At 41.2% G+C, this 19,521-nt stretch overlaps 1 protein-coding gene across 3 annotated transcripts in view; it reads left to right on the forward strand.

The window, feature by feature from the left end:
* tst (superkiller complex helicase subunit twister) overlaps positions 1-19,521 on the forward strand; it is a 122,413-nt gene that overhangs the window by 42,507 nt on the left and 60,385 nt on the right. For all 3 annotated transcript variants that reach the window (XM_065434471.1, XM_065434470.1, XM_065434472.1), the window contains 8 exons: positions 5,279-5,424; positions 5,526-5,672; positions 7,652-7,736; positions 13,462-13,568; positions 13,947-14,075; positions 14,187-14,244; positions 16,420-16,746; positions 17,256-17,392. In XM_065434471.1, the coding sequence (XP_065290543.1) occupies positions 5,279-5,424; positions 5,526-5,672; positions 7,652-7,736; positions 13,462-13,568; positions 13,947-14,075; positions 14,187-14,244; positions 16,420-16,746; positions 17,256-17,392 (1,136 nt within the window). The remainder of the gene's footprint in view (positions 1-5,278; positions 5,425-5,525; positions 5,673-7,651; positions 7,737-13,461; positions 13,569-13,946; positions 14,076-14,186; positions 14,245-16,419; positions 16,747-17,255; positions 17,393-19,521) is intronic.

A 19,521-nucleotide genomic window follows, 5' to 3' on the forward strand; every position in this document is an offset into this window, starting at 1 on the left:
AAGAGATTCAGACTAAGCATCTAATTCTAAAATTCAGCTTAAGCATGCTACCCGAGATTATCGAGACGGGCTACTTGAAGATCCGGGTCAGGCTGTATATTCCCAATCTCCTCCAATGCTTTAAATGCTAGAGGTTTGACCACAGTTCATAGAACTGCCAAGGCCAGCCGACTTGCTCCAAATGTAGTTCACTGAACGTCCAGCTGAATCATGCAGGAACGTTCCTCACTGTAGGAACTGTGACGGTGAGCACACTACCTACTCATGGTCCTGCCCATCCTGGATAAAGGAAAAAGAAATGGTAACAATCGAAGGGAAGGGAAATATATTGTTCAAGAAGGCACGAAGGCGAGTATTGTACCCGCCAAAGAACAATTTTGCCAAAGTGACACACCAGGGGGCAGCGCCGCTACGGTTCCCAGCAGCTGTGTGGCCCACACACATTGAGCCAGATGTGATGCTATCCGCCCCCTTGGCGGCAGCAGCTCATGCTGCTCCACCATCCCAGAAGAAGGGGCCATCGACCTCTGGGCTGGTGGCCTCAAGGGTCCCATCTCCTGAGATGAGGCCTTCACACCAAACATACCGCTCGCAAGAAAGAATGTGTGCCCAGTGCCTCGCAAAAGGCGATGGACGTAACACCCAGTCAGATTGCACTGTCTGTGCCTAAGGAGCGACGCAATTCTACCAAGCGCTCCAAAAAAGAGAAATCTCATGTGATGGTGCCCGGAAAGGGCCCTGTGAGATAATTTCTGTTCCTTAAACACACAGCTCAAACATCATTACTAATATTGAGGCACAAATTTTACAATGGAACGTCAGATGCCTTTTCCACAACCGTGACAGTATCTGTGTGCTAAAAAAATACAAACAAACATTTAAAACCCATGCAAACAAACTTTCTTTCGCAATATCCCATTTTCCGCAAAGATTGTGATGATGCTAACGCTCCGTCCGGGGCTCCGTAGCAATAGCCGTCGACAAGTCTGTAGCTTGTCTGCATTTAGCTCTTCAGACGCCCCTCGAGGCAGTATCGGTACGAGCAATTCTGTTCAATAAATTGGTGACTGTCTGCTTTATTTACATTCCACTGGATTATCACCTCAGCAAGACAGAATTCTATAGCCTCATTAATCAGCTCGCTGAGCCTTACATTGCCGCTGGCGACTTTAATGCCTACAACTGTCTGTGGGGAAACTCCTGGTGTGACTGAAGGAGCCAACTAATGGAAAACTTTCGATTGAGCTCTGGTGCTTGCCGGTTTGAAAGAAAGAGCCAATTTACTACAACATCCATTACGATTCCTATTCTTTGTTATATTTAATGATTGGCTAAGCAGCTCTTTTTGGCCACTTGGAGTGGAGTGTCATTAAAAATCCTTTTGGAAGTGACTGCTTTCCCATCACGCTAAGCTTGTTAAAGCAAGAAGACTGTGCTTGGCGTTTCTCTAGATGGAAACTTGCATCGGCTGATTGGGAATTTTTTAAAAAGTTATATCATACTTAACACGAGATTTTATCAACGATTTTAGCATAGACTACGCCTATTTCACTTCTTTTAATATAGGCACAGCAGAGAAATGCATTCCTCAAAGAAAGGGTACTTCATCCAAAGTACAAATTCCCTGCTGGAATAATGACTGCAAGCAGGCACAAAAGAAACAAACTAAAGCATGGAGCATATTGCACTGATTTTCATCTATGGAAAATCTTGTTGAGTTTATAGACACATCAAGTCACAGGGAAGGCGGACATGAAGGCAGGTAAAGAGGGCAGGCTGGGAAAGGTTTCTTTCAGGTGTAAACTCTTACATGCAGAAGGCGAAAGTGTAGAATGGTTTAAAAAGGCTTAATGAGTAGCAAGCCCATCCATTACTCTTGGTTGATGACCAAGGAAATACATTGGAATACCAAGCTGATGCTCTTGCCGAACACTTCGAGCACGTATCCAGTTCTGTTCACTATTCCGAGGCATTCCTAGAAGCAACGAAAAAGCACAATGCAATGCAATGCAACCGACCGCAAATGTAGCCACAACGAACCTTATAACTTCTCTTTTACCATTTCCTAACTGCTTGCCTTAGCTCTGCACCCGGACCTGACAAAATCACGTACAACATGATTAAGCAGCATAAATGATGCCCAAATTATGCTACTTGCACTTTACAATGCTATATAGGCTGCGGGGTACCTTTCATCTAGGTGGAAAGAAGTCATTGTCGTTTGGTTTTAAAACAGGGGAAAGACCCCTCCTCTGTGACAAGTTATTAGCCGATTGCACTCACGGGTTGGCTTTTTAGATTATTCGAAAAAATTATTAATCATTGTCTTCTGTATTTTCTGGAATTAAATAGACGGCTTGATCCTCATCAATATGGTTTCAGAGGAGGCCGGTTTACAACCGACCATCTCGTGCTCATTGAAACAAACATTCATGATGCATACATGCACAAGCAATTCAGATTTGTATTTCTCTATATGGAAAAGGCGTACGACACAACATGGCGTTATGGAATCCTGCGTGACCTGTCAGCAAGAGGCATCCGCGGGAACATGCTAAACGTTATAGAAAGTTGCTTGCACAACCGTACTTCCTGGGTCAAAATAGGTAATGCACTGTCCCATCCATTCATACAGGAAACTGGGGTATCTCAAGGAGGCGTGCTCAGCTATACACTCTTTATAGTTACAATGAATTCACCCTGAACATCATTGCCTTCCGTCATATTTTATTCCGTGTACATTGACAATGTTCAGATAGGTTATAAATCCTGTAAGCTTGCAGTGTGCGAGCGACAGGTTCAAGTAGCCCTGAACAAAGTGCCTAAATGGGCCATTCAAAATGGCTTTAAAATAAATCTGAATAAAAGCTGGTGTGTTCTATTCACACAGAAGAGAGGGCTCATAGCAGATCCTGGAATAGAACTACACAGACAGCACATACCAGTGGACACGGAAAACACATTTTTAGGCACTGTTCTAGGCTCTAAACTAACTTCCATTCCCCACATAAAGTATCTCAAGGGTAAATGTTTAAAAGCAATGAACATACTAAAAATTTTGTCGCACACCACATGAGGCAGTGACTGGAAGTGTTATTAGACTTCTACAAAAGCCTCATTCGTTCACGCATAGAATATGGTGCCATACATAGCTTATCAGTCCACTGCACCCAGTGCTCTAAAGATGCTGGATCCTGTCCACCATTTAGGCATCCACTTTGAGACTGGAGCCTTAAGGACAAATCCTGTGCAAAGTCTTTATTTAGGGTCAAATGAGTGGTCCCTCGATCTTGAAGGTCTTACTCCAATCTTACATATCTTCTGAAAGTAAATTCAAACTGCCAACATCTTTGTTACTCCATAAATGGTACTACATGTTCCACACTTTTTCATAAACAACCTATACCAAAAAAGCCCTTACTACTGCAGGTGAGCGAATTCTGTGAAGAAATGCATGTGGCACTCCTTGAGCATCATCTCATGCCTCCAACAAAGCTCTCACTGCCATGGCAATGGCAAATTATAGAATTTGACACATTGTTTGTTGAGGTAACAAAGCGTGCTCTGGAAATATTCATCCGAATGTATTTTCTTGAACTTCAATAAAAAAAAAACTCTTGCCCAGAATTTTACACCGATGCATCAAAGTCACTCACATGCTGGTGTGGTGTATGCTGCGATCGGTCCATCCTTTTCTCAATCCAATGTCCTGCACCCAGAAACAAGCATAGTTACTGCTGGGGCCTGTGCACTGTTGACTGCAGTGAAACATATAAGGAAAAAAACCTTCAAAAAACAGTTATATTTACTGACTATTTTTTAAGTGTCTTAAAAGCAAGAATGTCTTGTGAACACAAAAATCCTGTTGTCATTTAGCTATATTCAGTACTGTGCACAGCATTAGATCTAATCAGTGTGTTATAATATGCTAGGCACCTGGCTATAGAGGTTTTGAGGACAACAGGCTTGCATTTGAAACTGCAGCTTCCCTAGCCATGAAGGGGAAGTCCTCCCCTATAGCTGTCCCTGTGATGGATTTGAACCCTTTCCTGCTGAAAAGCCTTAGGGTCCATTGGCAGCACTTACAGGACACAGAAACACTTAATAAACTCGATGTCATTAAGCCGCGGTGAGGGAATTGGTCACCCGTTACGAAAATACGACGAACTGAGGTAATCTTCCGCTGTCTTTGAAATGGCCACATGTATGAAACACACTCTCACCTGTCGATCGGTAATGAATCTCCTATCTGCAGTATGTGTGGCGAGATGCTGACTGTACTTCATGTAATAGAGTGCCATGAATTAGAATCTCAAAGAAAAAATACTTCCCTTTAGCATATAAACAACATGCTCCTCTCCACCTAGCAGTGCTTCTTGGCATAGAACTGCTTTTTGACCACAAGTTAGTTTTACGGTTTCATCAAGATGCTGGTACATTGGGAATTATTAGCCTCCTAGACTTGTAGTGCCTCCTCTCCCCAGAGGCTGCTGCTGCGATTGCATTTTCGCGGAGCACATGCCTTCTGGCCCTTGCGCTCAAGGGCCCTGTTGAGGCACCTGTGCTACTTTCACCTGCACATTTTATTACATCATCCCTTCATAGCAAAACATTTATGGTTATAGCTCGCATCTCTAGTCATTGTCATTATTTTAATAATATATTTTATGCAATTTACAGCAACTGATTTTAGTCCTATTTACAGTCATGCTACATCCAACATTCACAGTACATTTCTCCATTTCAATAACAATTCTTTTGAAAACTTATCACTATGTGTATAGCACTCTTTGGCCATATCTGGCCCTTGCGCCATAACTCCCCATACATCATCATCAAGCTTGAATATCATGTGTATTGATGCGACAGCATTAAGGAGCCTGTGTCGCAGAAAATCCGCTGGCGGCGGTGTCTGGTGTCAGTCATTGTCTCCACAAAAAGATTTTGCATTCAGTTTCTGCATGTGCCCTGCTTGCAGCCCTTTGGGATCTATATCACGTGGCATGTTACGGAGCAGCCTTAATGATATGGGCACAATGACTTTAACTGACTTGAATGTCACCTACTTAATGTTTTATTATGTTATTCCATTTGATAATCTATTAAATTACTCTTTCATAGAGCCCATACAAAAGTTAATGCCAAAGTGGCTGTTCATTGTGAGCAACATTTTGTACCCTTATGAGTGGACCATGCTTCTGTAAGAGCTGGTATGATTTAATGAAAAAGTTGCTTTTATGTTGTACTGTGTTAAGCAAGACTTTTGTGGTCTTTACAGTGGCCGTTTGAACTGGACACCTTTCAGAAGAAGGCCATTGCACACTTAGAAAACAGGGATTCTGTGTTTGTGGCTGCTCACACTTCTGCAGGCAAGACTGTAGTTGCAGAATATGCCATTGCACTCTCTCGGCGTCACATGACAAGGTCTGTGTATGGGCTGGAACCATTACTGATGAATAAGCATGATTCTTTATAAAAAGCGCAGGTCCTGATCTGTGTTCTGAGCTGAATTTTTCTTTACTCAGGACAATTTACACATCACCTATCAAGGCTTTGTCCAATGAAAAGTACCGTGACTTCAAGGAAACCTTTACAGACATTGGGCTTATCACAGGCGATGTACAGATCAACAAGGAGGCATCCTGTCTCATCATGACAACAGAAATTCTCAGGCATGCACCAGCTTGATTTTCATTTTTACCCAATAGTAGCATGATTTGTTATGATTTTGCAGTGTCTCATTATTAGCATGTTATAGCACACTGGGAATTTGGTTCTAGTACAGCATGTTGTGCATGTGTGGACGTGATGCCACCATGCTTGCACGCAACCAGTTCTGACTCGCTTTCATATGTGTTCAGTGCTGCCATGTCTCTTTTATGCACAATATCATGATTGAATCCGTGATCTGCCATGACTAGATAGGACGAAATTTAAACAGGACATATCCTTCTTTAATAAGAATGGTCCCCGTGGCCCTGTGCTTTGTCCGAATTCTGTGTGCCTGGCTTGTTTCCAAGCTATATTACAGCTTGCGGCTACAGATGGACATGTAGCAGGAGTCATAAGATTTTCCTACAAAAATTATGTTGTGCAGCGATTTTTCAGCTACCATGGAAATGATGGTAATTGCAGTACATGGATTTTTCTAATCTTCATACTTGTGGCTAAAAATGTTCTTGTGACATTATTTCTTGCAGTTTAACTTTCTAAAATTTCCAAGCTTAAAGTATTCTAAACATAGCAAGGCAGTAAGTCTCTGCAAATAATCGTAATCATTGTGCATTATTCTCTTTATAAGGCAACATCTTGTTGAATGTGATTAATTTGCCAATTCACAAAGCCCTTTGAAACTGCAGGGGCGAAGTTAGGCAAATTCATGTACTACTTACCACTCCAGTGTTACTCCAGTAATCTTGCGTCACATTGGTAATTAATCTGACACGCATGCATGAGACACTGCTCTTTTGGCACATTCTGTAAGCTAGGAAGTTGGCTCTTTTGGGCACAGGATTTGCCCTGGCACTGTTTAAGAGAAAACGACATTAAGCACCAATACCAAATGAGAAATCATAAATTTATCATAATCCAGGAAGTTATTCATTGTTCCATTAAATGACAATATTTGTTAACCATTTCTCATCCATTCTATTATGGGCTTCCACAGAACTCAGGTCAGATGAGTTCGTGATGTCGGTGTTGTACTCCATCCATTATGAGCTCAGCATTGTTAGGAGCTTGCAGCTGTTGATAGGTGGACAGTTGCCCTTGGTTCTGTTGTTTCCGATCTTGCTAGCACTTAAATCAGTGGGCTTGCTATTATATCAGTCCTTGGCACTGTTTTTCTTTGCATTAAATGCAGTTCTGGGTTTCACTGTTATTTTTCTGAATACTGTGAAGGAACAGAGAATAACAAACATGGTGTCTTAAAGGTACACTAAAGAGAAAACTTTTCTTTTGTATTCGTAAATTACCCTTTCACAACACCAAAAACACCATTCTTAATGTGAAAAGCCGCTTCGTAATCAAGAAAAAGTGCAAGAATGCAAGACAGGCAGTGACTCCTCCTTGAATTTCCCGAAACCAGCTTGCCGTGACATCATGGACTTTGATGGCGTCATCTAGAGCCTAGTTATTTATTTAGTGGTAAAGATTGACTAAATTGTGTTCTAAAGGAGCCAAATGTTGTACATGGCAAGTTCCTGGAACTTTTGCTGAGCCAACAGTGGCCAAATATGAAAAAAATGCTTTCAAATCTGTGATTGACATACCAGTGTCGGGGGTTTTGGCACGAAATTCAAGAACTGAAACTATGAGCTTTATTTCGTTTTCTAATAAGCGACATATTTTTTTGAAGTTAACGACAACAGAGTTCTCAAAACATTTTTTTATCAGTCTGAACTGATTTAGTGCTTTGCATTAGTGTCCCTTTAAAGAATGATGATCATTATGACAGTGGACAAGTGAGGTAGAAGTTTCAACAAGGTGCTGTGTGACTACTGCCGTAGCTGCACACGCCATCTGTGAGAATTCACACAGTATCTGCTATTAGTTTGTGGAAGGCACTATACAGTGCCTTCCAGACTAGTGTTTGGTGTTTAGTGGGATGTTTCTTTATGTCCGACTTACTTCTCTCCACTTGTGCTTACAGGTCTATGCTTTACAACCAGTCAAATGTGGTGGCTGATCTGGAATGGGTCATATTTGATGAATGCCACTACATTAATGATCCTGATGTGAGTTTATGTTCATCTTAAATGTGGTCCTATGTACTGCTTTGAAAGTCATGATTCGGTTGTTGACTTTTTCAAACTATGATCTTAATGGCGTGTACTGTATAGCATGAAAGCTCTTCGTTGCCTTACTCGCTCGTGGTATAATCTCGTAGTGCTCACTAATCTGCAATGTCATAATGTGTTAATTGTTACCTGAATATTTGTCTCTCAGCCTTATAATGTTTATGCAGTGGAAGCTGCTACAGTTGTGACACGTTAAAACCAGAGTATGTTTTTAAAAGATAATTTAGTTTCTTTAGGAAATTTTTCTTAGCCACTTGTGTCTTACTGAATATGTTTAGTTATGTTTAGTGCTGAGAAATCCCGATTTACTTATATGCATATGGACAACATTATCTGTCAAAACTGAAAAACGTAGTGAAAAATTCAGCAAAAATATTTACATAAATCCAGTTTCAGATGAAAAACGTCAATTTACAAAAGACATACAGATTTTGTTCACTCAAACTTGCGTGTCCCTAATTATCAGCTATGTTGAAATATTTTCATGTTATGGGGCCAGCTCTTATAAGTGTCCTGTTATCACAAATGCTATTTTTGGTAGACTCTGGGATGTGTTGAAACTATGACATACTGGTAAAGGCTGCTACTGATGGGTAACCCTAGTAGTACGGAGTAATAAAACTTAATTTACTCATGAAAAATATCATACATTACTGATAAGAAGAATAAAATAATAAAAGAAAAATGATGTGGTTGTTTCCATTTTCCAGCAATGTCAATTTCCATTTATGTTTTATCATTATTACTTTTTTTTTCTGCCTTGGGGATAAAGCCATGTGAATGCACAAGACAAATGTGCAGAAAACAAGGGAGCACAAAAGGAAAAAGGAGTTGGAAAGTTTGTCTAAATGGGCAAAGCTGTGGGTGTTGGGGAATAAATTCTATCCCCAGTCAAAGATGCTGATTATTGACCCCTTTATTGCAGCCTTTCTTTCGAAAATTTTATCAATATTGACAGTGTATGAGGAAGTACTGTCCTCCTTACACTACTGCAGGGCCCTGACAAATGATGATCATGCACGCACATCGTGAGCGGCACTGCAACCAGCAGTGACCTTTATGCAAATCTGATAAGTGTGTCGGAGTGCACTCTAGACTCTGATGCTTCAGAAGTGTTCTGCACGAGACCAGTACCAGAAAGGGTTGTTATTGTTTTTACTGTTTTTTTTAAAGGACCATTAATATGTAAACATCATGTACCCACTCTTGCCTTGGCTACCAAAAGGCGGCCAGCAGTATTGAATAAAATAAATAAATTAAATAAATAAATAAATAAATAAATAAATAAATAAATAAATAAATAAATAAATATATTGCCCAGCTTTGTGTCATGATATATCAAGTATTTTTGTGCACCAAAAGTAGCTTTAGATTATGAATTGACTTAGACTTCAAAATTTTTGATGCATTGCCACTACACAGAAGTATCGCTTATCTTGAAATTTATTCCTGGTTTGACAACTTTTAGTTAGACAAAGAAATGGTGAATACAGTTGTGCACAGCTACTATATGTCAGTTTAAGTGCAGATTTAGCTGAAAATTAACATATTATTGAGTAAACCATTACTTTGAAGTGCAGTAATAGTCAGGAATGCAGTGACAGACACAAGTACTTATCACAGTGTTCAGGCTTTGGCTGTTGCACTTTGAAATACTCCTGATAAATTTCATACCAGCCCAACTCACTATCCTGCTGCAATGAATAAGGCATTATAGGAACACATGTGCTTAGTAAAAACCTTAAGCTTGCTGCAATCATGGTAGTGGTTAAACAAACTAGAAGCTTTATTTTCAGTGCTGTGAGGGGATGATGGCATGTGAATACATTGCTTAATTTTTATTGCATATTTTACGTGTTCATTTTAACCTGTTATTTTGTTGCTACTTACCTTTATTTGTCATCACATATCTGGGTGCATTCACTTCATGAAGATTTGTACAAATATTACTGAAAGAAATCTGGCACTAGTGTTTTTATGAGCACCAAATGTGCCAGTTCACTTAGTATGGGAATGATGGATAAGACATGAATTTTCTAGGCTTCATATAGACCCCAGTTTTGTTTGCCCATGTGGCTTCTTATACAGGGTTTGTGTAAAAAGTACCAGGAAAAGTTTTGGAAAAATAGATTTATTAGAGATATTGCTACAATGCCTCAAAAGTCTTCAAAGTACTTCCTTTGAGCGTTGGCATACTTTTGACAACGGCTTTTCCACGATTCAGATTCCAGGAGGTTTGTAAGGCTTCTTTGACGGCACTTAGGGTCCCATGGTGGTGTCCTTTGAGGGAGGATTGCACTTTTGGGAATAGGAAATTGTCTGCTGGTGCCAAGTTGGGACTGTAAGGGGGTTGGGGAATCGTCGCGATGCCATTTATCATCAGGTAGTCGCTGACCTTGGTGCAGATGTGGCTGGTTGCGTTATCGTGATGCAGTTTCCAATTTTCAGCGATGGCTAGCCTCACCTGGTTGGCCCTTCAGTTTTCTTAGCACTTCTAGGTAAAAAGTGCCGCTCGCTGTCTGCCCCTCAGGTACAAATTCGTAGTGGACCACCCTCTTTGCATCGAAAAAAACTATGAGCGTGGCTTTCACTCTGGATTTGCTCATTCGAGCCTTTTTTGCATGACTTGATGCCGGAGTGGGCCATTCAGAACTTTGCCGCTTTGTTTCCGGGTATATTGAAATATCCAAGTTTCGTCTTCCGTGATTGCGTTGTCCAAATAGCTGGGGTCTTCTTCAATGTGTTGCAGAAGGTTGCAATGCTAGCAGACACTCGCCTCTGCTTTTGCTTTTCTGTCAAAACCTTCGGGACGAGTTTAGCGCATATCTTTTGCATCGCCAGATTTTCAGTGATAATGCTGTACGCTGTCATCTTATCAATGCCAATTTCATCTGCGACCATTTGCAGACTTAAACGACAGTCTGAATTCAACATTTCACGCACACATTGCACATTGTCATTGTTTCTTGACGCCAGTGGCTGCCCAGCGCGGGGATCATCCACCACAATCTCTTGGCCATCTTTGAATAGCTTGTGCTAATTAAAAACTGCAATTTGTGACATGCTTTCATCCTTGAACACTTGGTGAATCATGCCCAACGTCTCCGTATCTGATTTGATTTACCCAGTCCAACACAAATATTGATGGCATACCACTGTTCCAATCGTTCGCTATATTTTGCTCTTGCAACCAGTCACTCGACACGGGTCCATTAAGAACACGATTTAACCTGAACGAATACTTGCAGGCGACTGGCGCTTGGCGTGTCTTGGTCACATCCCCCACCACCGTGCATGCATGGTGTGAGCACGCTGCAACGTACAGTTACGTCAGAAAACAATTGTTCCCGATACTTTTTATGCAAACCCTGTATTATGCTTTTTGAAGTTAGCTTTTCATCACAAATTTTTTTGCATGGCAATGATTATTATAATTTAGCCTGTGAATGCTACTATTCAGCTGCAGAGTACTTTTTAAAGAGAAAAAGACTGTTTGAAGCATTAAAGCTAATCTACCCATTGTGAGTATTTCTGTTTATTGTAAAAAATTGGAGACACATGGGTTCTAAACAGGCAGCATTTTGTTTTCGCTGAAATGTTCATGACTAATTGAATGAGTTGGGAATGTTAAATACCGTATCTAGTTGCTTATGGCAAGAACAGAAAACAGCCACTGACCAAGGTGACATTTTTTTCTTCTTATTTCTTCTCTTAACTGACATTTCGAACCCCACACGGTAGCCTTGTTTACACTGCTTGGTCAACGTCTATGCTTGATCGTGTTCTTGCCATGATTCTTCCTGACCAGACGAGATTTTCTCAGACCCTCGATTTCACCTAACTGCTTAAATGAGTGTCATGAGGCCGGCAGGCAACAAAAATGAAGCTCAAAGATCTGTAAAAGAAACCACAAAAAGACTTCGCAGTAGAGCTGTAGCAAAGTTAAAACTGTATGCTCTGCTCATGATTTTTATGGTTGTAGTGGCTGTAGAATTGTGGCGCCCGACTGCTCTCTAGTAATTTTTGCATGAAACCTTATGTATATAATAGCTGCATATTCTTAATGATAGAACCACCTCAGTGCATGTTGTACACTGTGTGTACTTTGCATCTAAAACAATTCCTTACAAAATAGCAAGCATCTTTTGTATAAATAGCGGTCAATAAATGTAGTAAGCTTTCATGCCAACAGAATGGTTTCTGGACAAAATGTAAGATTACATTCCTGGATTAAAATAAATAAATAAATAAATAAATAAATAAATAAATAAATAAATAAATAAATAAATAAAAAGTGTGATCAAAACGAGACCAGACTGTTGCAACAAGAACTTCATTTTTTTAATAGGCAGCTTACTCAATTTTGTTACTATTGAAGTAGTTCCCTTTGCTTGCAACACCTTTCTTCCAACTTTGGAATGCCTTCTGGAACGCTTCTTTAGAAATAAGGAACAACTCGTTATTTGAATTTTTCTTGATCTCTTCAAATGTGATGAAACAATGTCCTGTCAAGGGAGACTTCAATTATGGAAATTAAAACAAGTCTGCTGGAACAGTATCTGGGGAGTAGTATGACTGGAGTGCAATGGTTGCTTGGCTTTTACTCAGAAAACTGCACATAAGGAGCGAAGAATGAGCTGGTGCATTGTCGTGTGGTGCAACAACCAACTCTCATTCGCCCACAGCTGAAACATCTTCCAGTGTACGGCTTCCTTCAAACGCTTCAGAACCTTTACATAGAAATCCTTGTTTACTGTTTGTTCATGCAGAACATTCTTGTAGTGGAATGTACTTTGCCAGTCAAAGAAAACCACCAACATCATCTTCATGTTGGAGCGGCTCATCTGAGCTTTCTTCAGTCGGGGCAGTGCTTGCCCCACCCACTGTGATGAGTGTGCTTTGGTTTAGATGTCAAACCTGTACACCCACGTGTTGTCTCCTCTTATGATGGGTTTTAAAAAGTTTTCCTCAGCGCTGGCACAATCAAGCAGTTGGTTGATGTTAACATGGTTCACTTTCTGGTCCTTTGTCAAAACATGGGGCCAAATTGTATGGCAATGTGATTTTGAGTTTTTCTGTCAGAATTGCTTGGCACAATTCGAAGCTGATACCTACCTTTCCAGCAATCTTTGTGATAGTGAAACGGTGATTTTGGAGAACCAAATTTACATCTTCTGTTTATGTAGAATGTTGTCAATTTCGGAGATTTTCATCACTTGACGTTTTTTCCCTTTTAAAGACTGTACCACTCAAACCACTGTAATTGGCTCGCATGTTCGTCCCCAAAAGATTGTTGAACCATTTTCTACATTTCAGTTGCAGTTTTCCCAAGTTTAAGGTAGAATTTCATGCACACACATTGCTCTTCTAAGTCCTTCATTTTTGCTGCCTCAAAAAATTGCAGGCCAGTAATTGTGCCTGTTTAGTTCAGTGGCTGTAGCTTGCTTATTGGTAGTGATAGAGCAATTTGGCAAAAACCGTTGTATTAGCAAGGGCTGCCACTAGTGAGCATAACTAGCCACTGTGCATTCTGTTCACTGATTTGAGCACTGTGCAATCATTTCGGTCTCTTTTTGATCACACTTGTAGATAAAGCCAGAAAATGCTCAAATATGCTTTATGAAGGCATGCACATTGCATATTTTACTTCTCCTTTCTGCAGCGTGGTGTTGTGTGGGAGGAAGTCCTCATCATGCTGCCAAGCCATGTTGGACTTGTCCTGCTTAGTGCCACTGTACCAAACGCATTGAGCCTTGCCAATTGGATCGGGTTTGTATTTGCATTAGTAGCATTATTGCAAGCATTTTTTTTTCCTGGACTACAAAAACATGTGATAAAAAAGATAAAATTAGTTTTTAAAATGAACTTGCTTCTCTATCGACATGCCTTTCTTTCTCTAACGCTTTACCACCAAATGCCTAAGAACATTATAGGTCATAGGAAGGTGTTTATAGCATGTTGTGCATTGTTGTGCATTGCATCTTTTTGTACAGTGCACCTTATTGTGTATTGTAAATTATTGTTCATTAAGTGCCAAAGTTAGTGACTCGTTAATAACACACAACTAAGCTAACAATAGTTTCCAGCCATGAAACTAGAGAATTTTTCTTTTTGATGCTCTGGCCTGTATATTATTTTTTGACTCAGGCGTATTAAGGAGCGCAAGCTGTACGTCATTTGTACCACGAAACGTCCCGTGCCTCTGGAACATCACCTGTATTTCAATCAGGAAACGTTTCTTATTCTGGATGCTACTAACAAGTTCCAGACTGCCAGGTTGGTCTCTCGTTTAATCAACTCTGTTGTAGATCTGAGAAATTTTTGCACCAATTGGCTTTCATTTTGAGTCTTATGGTTGCAACCTTTCCTGTCCTCTTTGTATTATAGCTACATGAAGGCCTGTGCAAGACGGAAAGAAACCATGAAGGCGACTCGAACATATGATGTGAGTTTTTTAACAGTGAATAGGCTGGTCAACATCTCTGTTGTCAAAAGCAAGAATGTTGCTGGATGTGAGCTTTTGGCAACAAAAACGAGTGACAATATATTTGCAGCAGCAAGTGCAGGCACCTTTTTCTGCGCGTTTTCTTTCCATGCGCACATCCAGGTGCTTGCTATGAAGCTGCACTACTTTTTTTCCATTTTGTTTATTTCTGAGGTGCTCTAACTCTGCACATTCCATTAGACTTCGCTATTATTTTCTTGTCATTTCTAATCCATTGGGCAGCTCAAGGATCGTTTCTGCAAGGAGTGCCTATCACATAATGTTGCCTCTCTGCAGAAACTTCTGTTGCCAAGAACAAAAACTGAACCATGGATTTCCAAGATGCAGTGTGGTCCTCTCATGCTTTAATTTTGCTGTAAGCTTCTCCCCAGTGAAACCACCTCTACTGTGCTTGCTTTATGCATTGCCTTCTGGCATCAATAATGAACACTTCTCTGTTACATATGCATGGTGGTGCGTACCACTTGCATGCACTATAAGCTTCAGGCATGCCTAAAATTGGGATGGAGTCATAATTAAGACATATCACCACAGGAAATTTGTGACAAAACCAAGGTAAGGCGAAACTGCTTTGCAAGAAGGGCCTTCTTCCGACAACAGTGAAACTACATATGTATACTGAGCAGTTCGTGCTTTTACTACAGCCACCATGTACACAGAATATCTTTTTTTATGGGATACTGTTGGCCAACAAATTGTCAGTGCTTGGGAAGAGCACATTTCCCTGCATTTTGTGGTGGTCTGTTGTGACACGGCTGCCAACAGCATATTTCTTGTATGTTTCAGACAGTGTTGGCCAACTTGTTGCCCAGTGTGAACAATCCCTAATGTTGTAGTTCGTTAAGTGCCACAAAAATTGTTTAACTACCTGCGACATTGTCTGTGAAGTTTATGCCGCAGCACACATCTCTACACCAGAGGATTTAAAGGCCTGTGCCTATGCATTGCAGTTGCACCACAGTTGCTAGGTGTCAGCACAATGCTACACATCAAAAGACAAGTGGAAAAGTGTTCAAGCCATGCCTTGCTTTCATTGCCATGATTTTAGTGGTGGCCTTCAAAAATTACAAATTGAAAAAAACCCAAAGCATGTTGGAAGAGTGGGAAGTAACTATGCTGTTTGCTCAAAGTTTGTGCAATTTGGTGAAATTTTTGTTCTTTCAGTGTTGTCATGCTATTGCATGGGAATGAAGGCAAATATATTCGATTGTCCTACTATGGCACCATTCTTTGATCACTGTTGCAACCTTGTTCTTGTCAAATGCGTATGTCAAGAGGACACATGCATGCATGCAGTGTGGTATAAGCTCAACAGGTAGTGTAGCTGAATGAATATAGTCAAACCGTGCTCTGTATATACTGGAAGAATTTTCTCGTTCAATTTCTCACCTCAAAATGCAGTGGGCTCACCAACAATTTATATCTGGAAGTGGATATGCAGCAATACAACAACACAATAATGTGTCGCTGAAATAAATGCACAAGTGTCACTGACATTGGCGCTAGTGAAAAAACAAATAAATGAACTGGTCTAGCTCTCCTTCCAGAGACGACACCTTTATTGATGAAGCAGGACACTTGAAATAGACATGTTCGCTGACTAATGAAAAAGTACATATGCAGGTGGTGGACTGCAACTACTGCTTTATTGCTCAAAGATCCGCCTTTTATAGTATTGCTTGACAAGTGCACATGCTTGTTTTTTATGTATGTGTGAAGTGTCTATTCCAAGTGCACTGCTTCATCAATATCGTGGTTCACCAACTAGCCCATCAGTATCCGTTAAGTAAACAAATTTATAGTCTATCACGCCTTCATAGCATATCTTCTATGTTTATTCTATGTATAATTTTGCACTTTACATATTACTGTCATGTTTTTATACATACACATTTTACGCACATTACAGCAAATGTGTTTAGGCTACTATACAGCCATGTCGCATATACCCTTTGTGATTGACTATACCATCGACTAAATCATGTCATTTCTTGGTGCTCTTTGGCCATTACTGGCCCTTGCGCCATAAAATCCTATACATAGTTGTCAAGCTGATCTTACATTGAACTTGCGTTGACTAATATTTGTGTTGTCATGTTCATCTGTATTTCCTAGGACAAGACCCGGTACCAGGGTCTAATTCAGCACCTTCGCAAGGCAGATCGGCTACCAGCAATTTGCTTCACTCTGTCACGTCGTCGCTGTGATGAAAATGCCCAGTTATTGCAAGCACTTGACTTGACTACCGCCGAGGAGAAGGGGGCTGTACGGCGCTTCCTGCAGAACAACGTGGTGTCCCGATTGAGCCGTGCTGACCAACGGCTACCACAGCTACGCTCATTGCGAGGCCTCCTGGAGGCTGGTTTTGGAGTTCACCATAGCGGTGTGCTGCCCATTCTCAAGGAGGCCGTTGAGATGCTCTTCCAGCGTGGCCTTGTGAAGGTCAGTGCAACAAGATCGAACTATGAAGCTGTTGTGTTTGCAACTGAGTGAGATACATGTTTGTTATCGACATGGTATGAATAAGCATGCTATGTTTTCCAAAATTATGAACAAAAAGACAACATCCACTAAAATGCAGAAATATAAATTGGCTTATGTGTAGTGAGCCTTGTGCAATATGGCACAAAAATCCACCGGATCATCTTGAGTCATGTACTCTTTTCATTTTCAGCATTTAAAGTGCCATTACTGATACCACACTACAGTGTCACATGCAGTATTAATTTCATTTCCCATCTAGGTATGCTTTTTCTTTCAGCATGTGTGCATTCCAATAAGTTTGTTTATAGATACTTGGAAGTGTCTATAATAATTTGGTAGGAGAACCTGCAGAATTGTTCAGCTTGAATTTCCTGTCTACTAATAACTCACCATCACATAATGAATCCTGCCTGTTGCAAGAAACTCTGTATGAATGCCTGACAGGTATTGCATACTCTTCTCTTAAGGTGCTGTTTGCTACGGAGACATTTGCTATGGGTGTCAACATGCCTGCTAGGACAGTTGTTTTTGACAGCATCCGAAAGCACGATGGCATTAGCAACCGGGACCTGCTGCCTGCTGAATACATCCAAATGGCTGGAAGGTGAGGGCTGTGGGAAAGGGAGGGCTTTGGGCAGGCATTGTGATGGCGCACACCTATGTCAAGCAGCTCTTATTCAGGCATGATACTTCAGTGCAGCTAAAACCATTGAACAGTATGTTTGCTGTCTGAAAAAGTGTTACACATTTAACTAGGTGTGTAAAAAAAATTTAATTATGGGGTTTTACGTGCCAAAACCACAATCTGATAATGAGGCACACAGTAGTGGAGGACCGAATTATTTTGTTTTCTTTCTTTCATGATATTCACCATATTTACTCGATTCTAACGTGCCCTCGATTGTAATGCGCACCCGTTTTTCGCAACCAAAAAAAGAGAAAAGAAAAATGCTCTCTATTGTAACGTGCACCTCATTCTTTCCTACAGAAATACAACTTTCTCTCATTTTAAAAATCAATGATTTACTCCCAATGCACTAAAGTCGCGATAAATAAAAAAAGTCGCAGTTTCACCCGAAAGGTGAAGCATCGATTATGATAGCAAATTAGTAGACAGCTATACGAAAAGTAAGGATAGTAGTTTTATCGGCCATATAAACTTTTAAACATTCACTTTCTAGCTAAATTAACCCTTTGAGGGTCGAATTATTTTGAAAAAAACTTTCCCAGGTGGTCGAATTACTTCATTGCGGATCTTGAATGTAAACATGTATAAAGTCAGGAATAAATAGTAAAAAATAATTAGGAACAGTATTTTGGTGTCGGCATCACTCAGAACTTCAAAATGTTCAATAGTATTTCCGAGCGTGGTACTCCTTGAAACACGGGTCTATGCACAGCGCCTTATCGCAATCTGCACACCTAAAATGCGTGCCTGTACTCTTGGAGCGAGGAGTTGTGTTGGTGCACACATGACATCTCTGCGTGGGGCTGCCTTAGGCAGAGAGCGCGTTGCTGCGGAGAGCGAGAATACCTCATGAACGGTGGTGATAAACAAGTTAAGAGCAGTGCCAATCAAGATAGAAGTCAACTTCCGCCGCCCCTGCGAGAGCGTGCCGACAAAGAGAAAAAGCACGTTTCGTGTGCCTCTGTTGCGATCACGTGGTGGAACCGAAACCGCGAAAGCGCATTGCCACTGAGAGCGAGAATACCTCGCAAACAGCACTGATAGGCAAGCTAAGAGCAGCGCCAATCAAGATAGAAATCAGCTTCTACAGCCCTGCAAGAGAGTGCCGACAAAGAAAAAAATGACGTTTTGCGCGCCTCCGTTGCGATCACGCGGCAAAACCGAAACCGCCAAAGGGGCGTTGCCGCAGTCTGAGCGACGCGCTGAAGCTAGCAATCAGCTCTGTTTATCTCTCCAAGAAGGTAACACCAATTTCAAATGCATCTTGTAAGTGCTAAGAGGTGGCAGCACCTCCCAGTGAGCACGCATCGTCATTATGGCGCGAAATTTCAAACGGAGGGTCGGAACCGCACCCGTACGACAAAGGCCTTGTGGGACAGAAAACCGCCGCCATACATGTACGGCAAAAACCTTCAAAGGGTTAACAAGCATGATGTCACGCATGCACGAGCAAACATGAACACATCTCACTCAATGGCCGCAGAAACTCTTTATCAAAATGCTGGAGCGAGGAAGTGTGCAGGAAGAAGCTAGCAGGAGCGAGAGAATTTACCTTTGTGCGGCTTCTTGCTTCAACGCAAACTAAGCAACGAGAACACAGCGCGGTGCGCCTAAATGCATAGACTTTTGTCTCCGTAGCAGATCACTTTCAAGATAGGGGCCGCGCGTCCACACCGTACATAGCAGCCGCCGGTGTAGAACGCCTCTTCCGTTTGCGCCAGTCCCGCATGCAAGTTTCAGGAACTCCGAACGCCCGTAATGCGGCCCAATTTCCATCCATCTCCACACACGCGATCGCTTTCCTTTTAATTGTGGCATCGTAATGAACTCGGCATGTCATTGCAGTTGGTACTTCCATGCTGATAGAGCAAACACAGAAAATGGGAAGACAGACGGTGCACTAACATAAGCCAAAGGAAGCATTGCCTAAGCACCCGTATTGCAGCACATGGAGAAAGCTATGGCAGCTATAGTCGGGTACAACTCATCTCTGCAGTGAAGCCCCGCCCATGCCCTCATAACTGCCAGCCACTGTTCCTCTATGA

This window comes from Dermacentor albipictus, chromosome 1 (assembly GCF_038994185.2).
Source record: "Dermacentor albipictus isolate Rhodes 1998 colony chromosome 1, USDA_Dalb.pri_finalv2, whole genome shotgun sequence".
In the NCBI taxonomy this organism is placed as follows: domain Eukaryota; kingdom Metazoa; phylum Arthropoda; class Arachnida; order Ixodida; family Ixodidae; genus Dermacentor; species Dermacentor albipictus.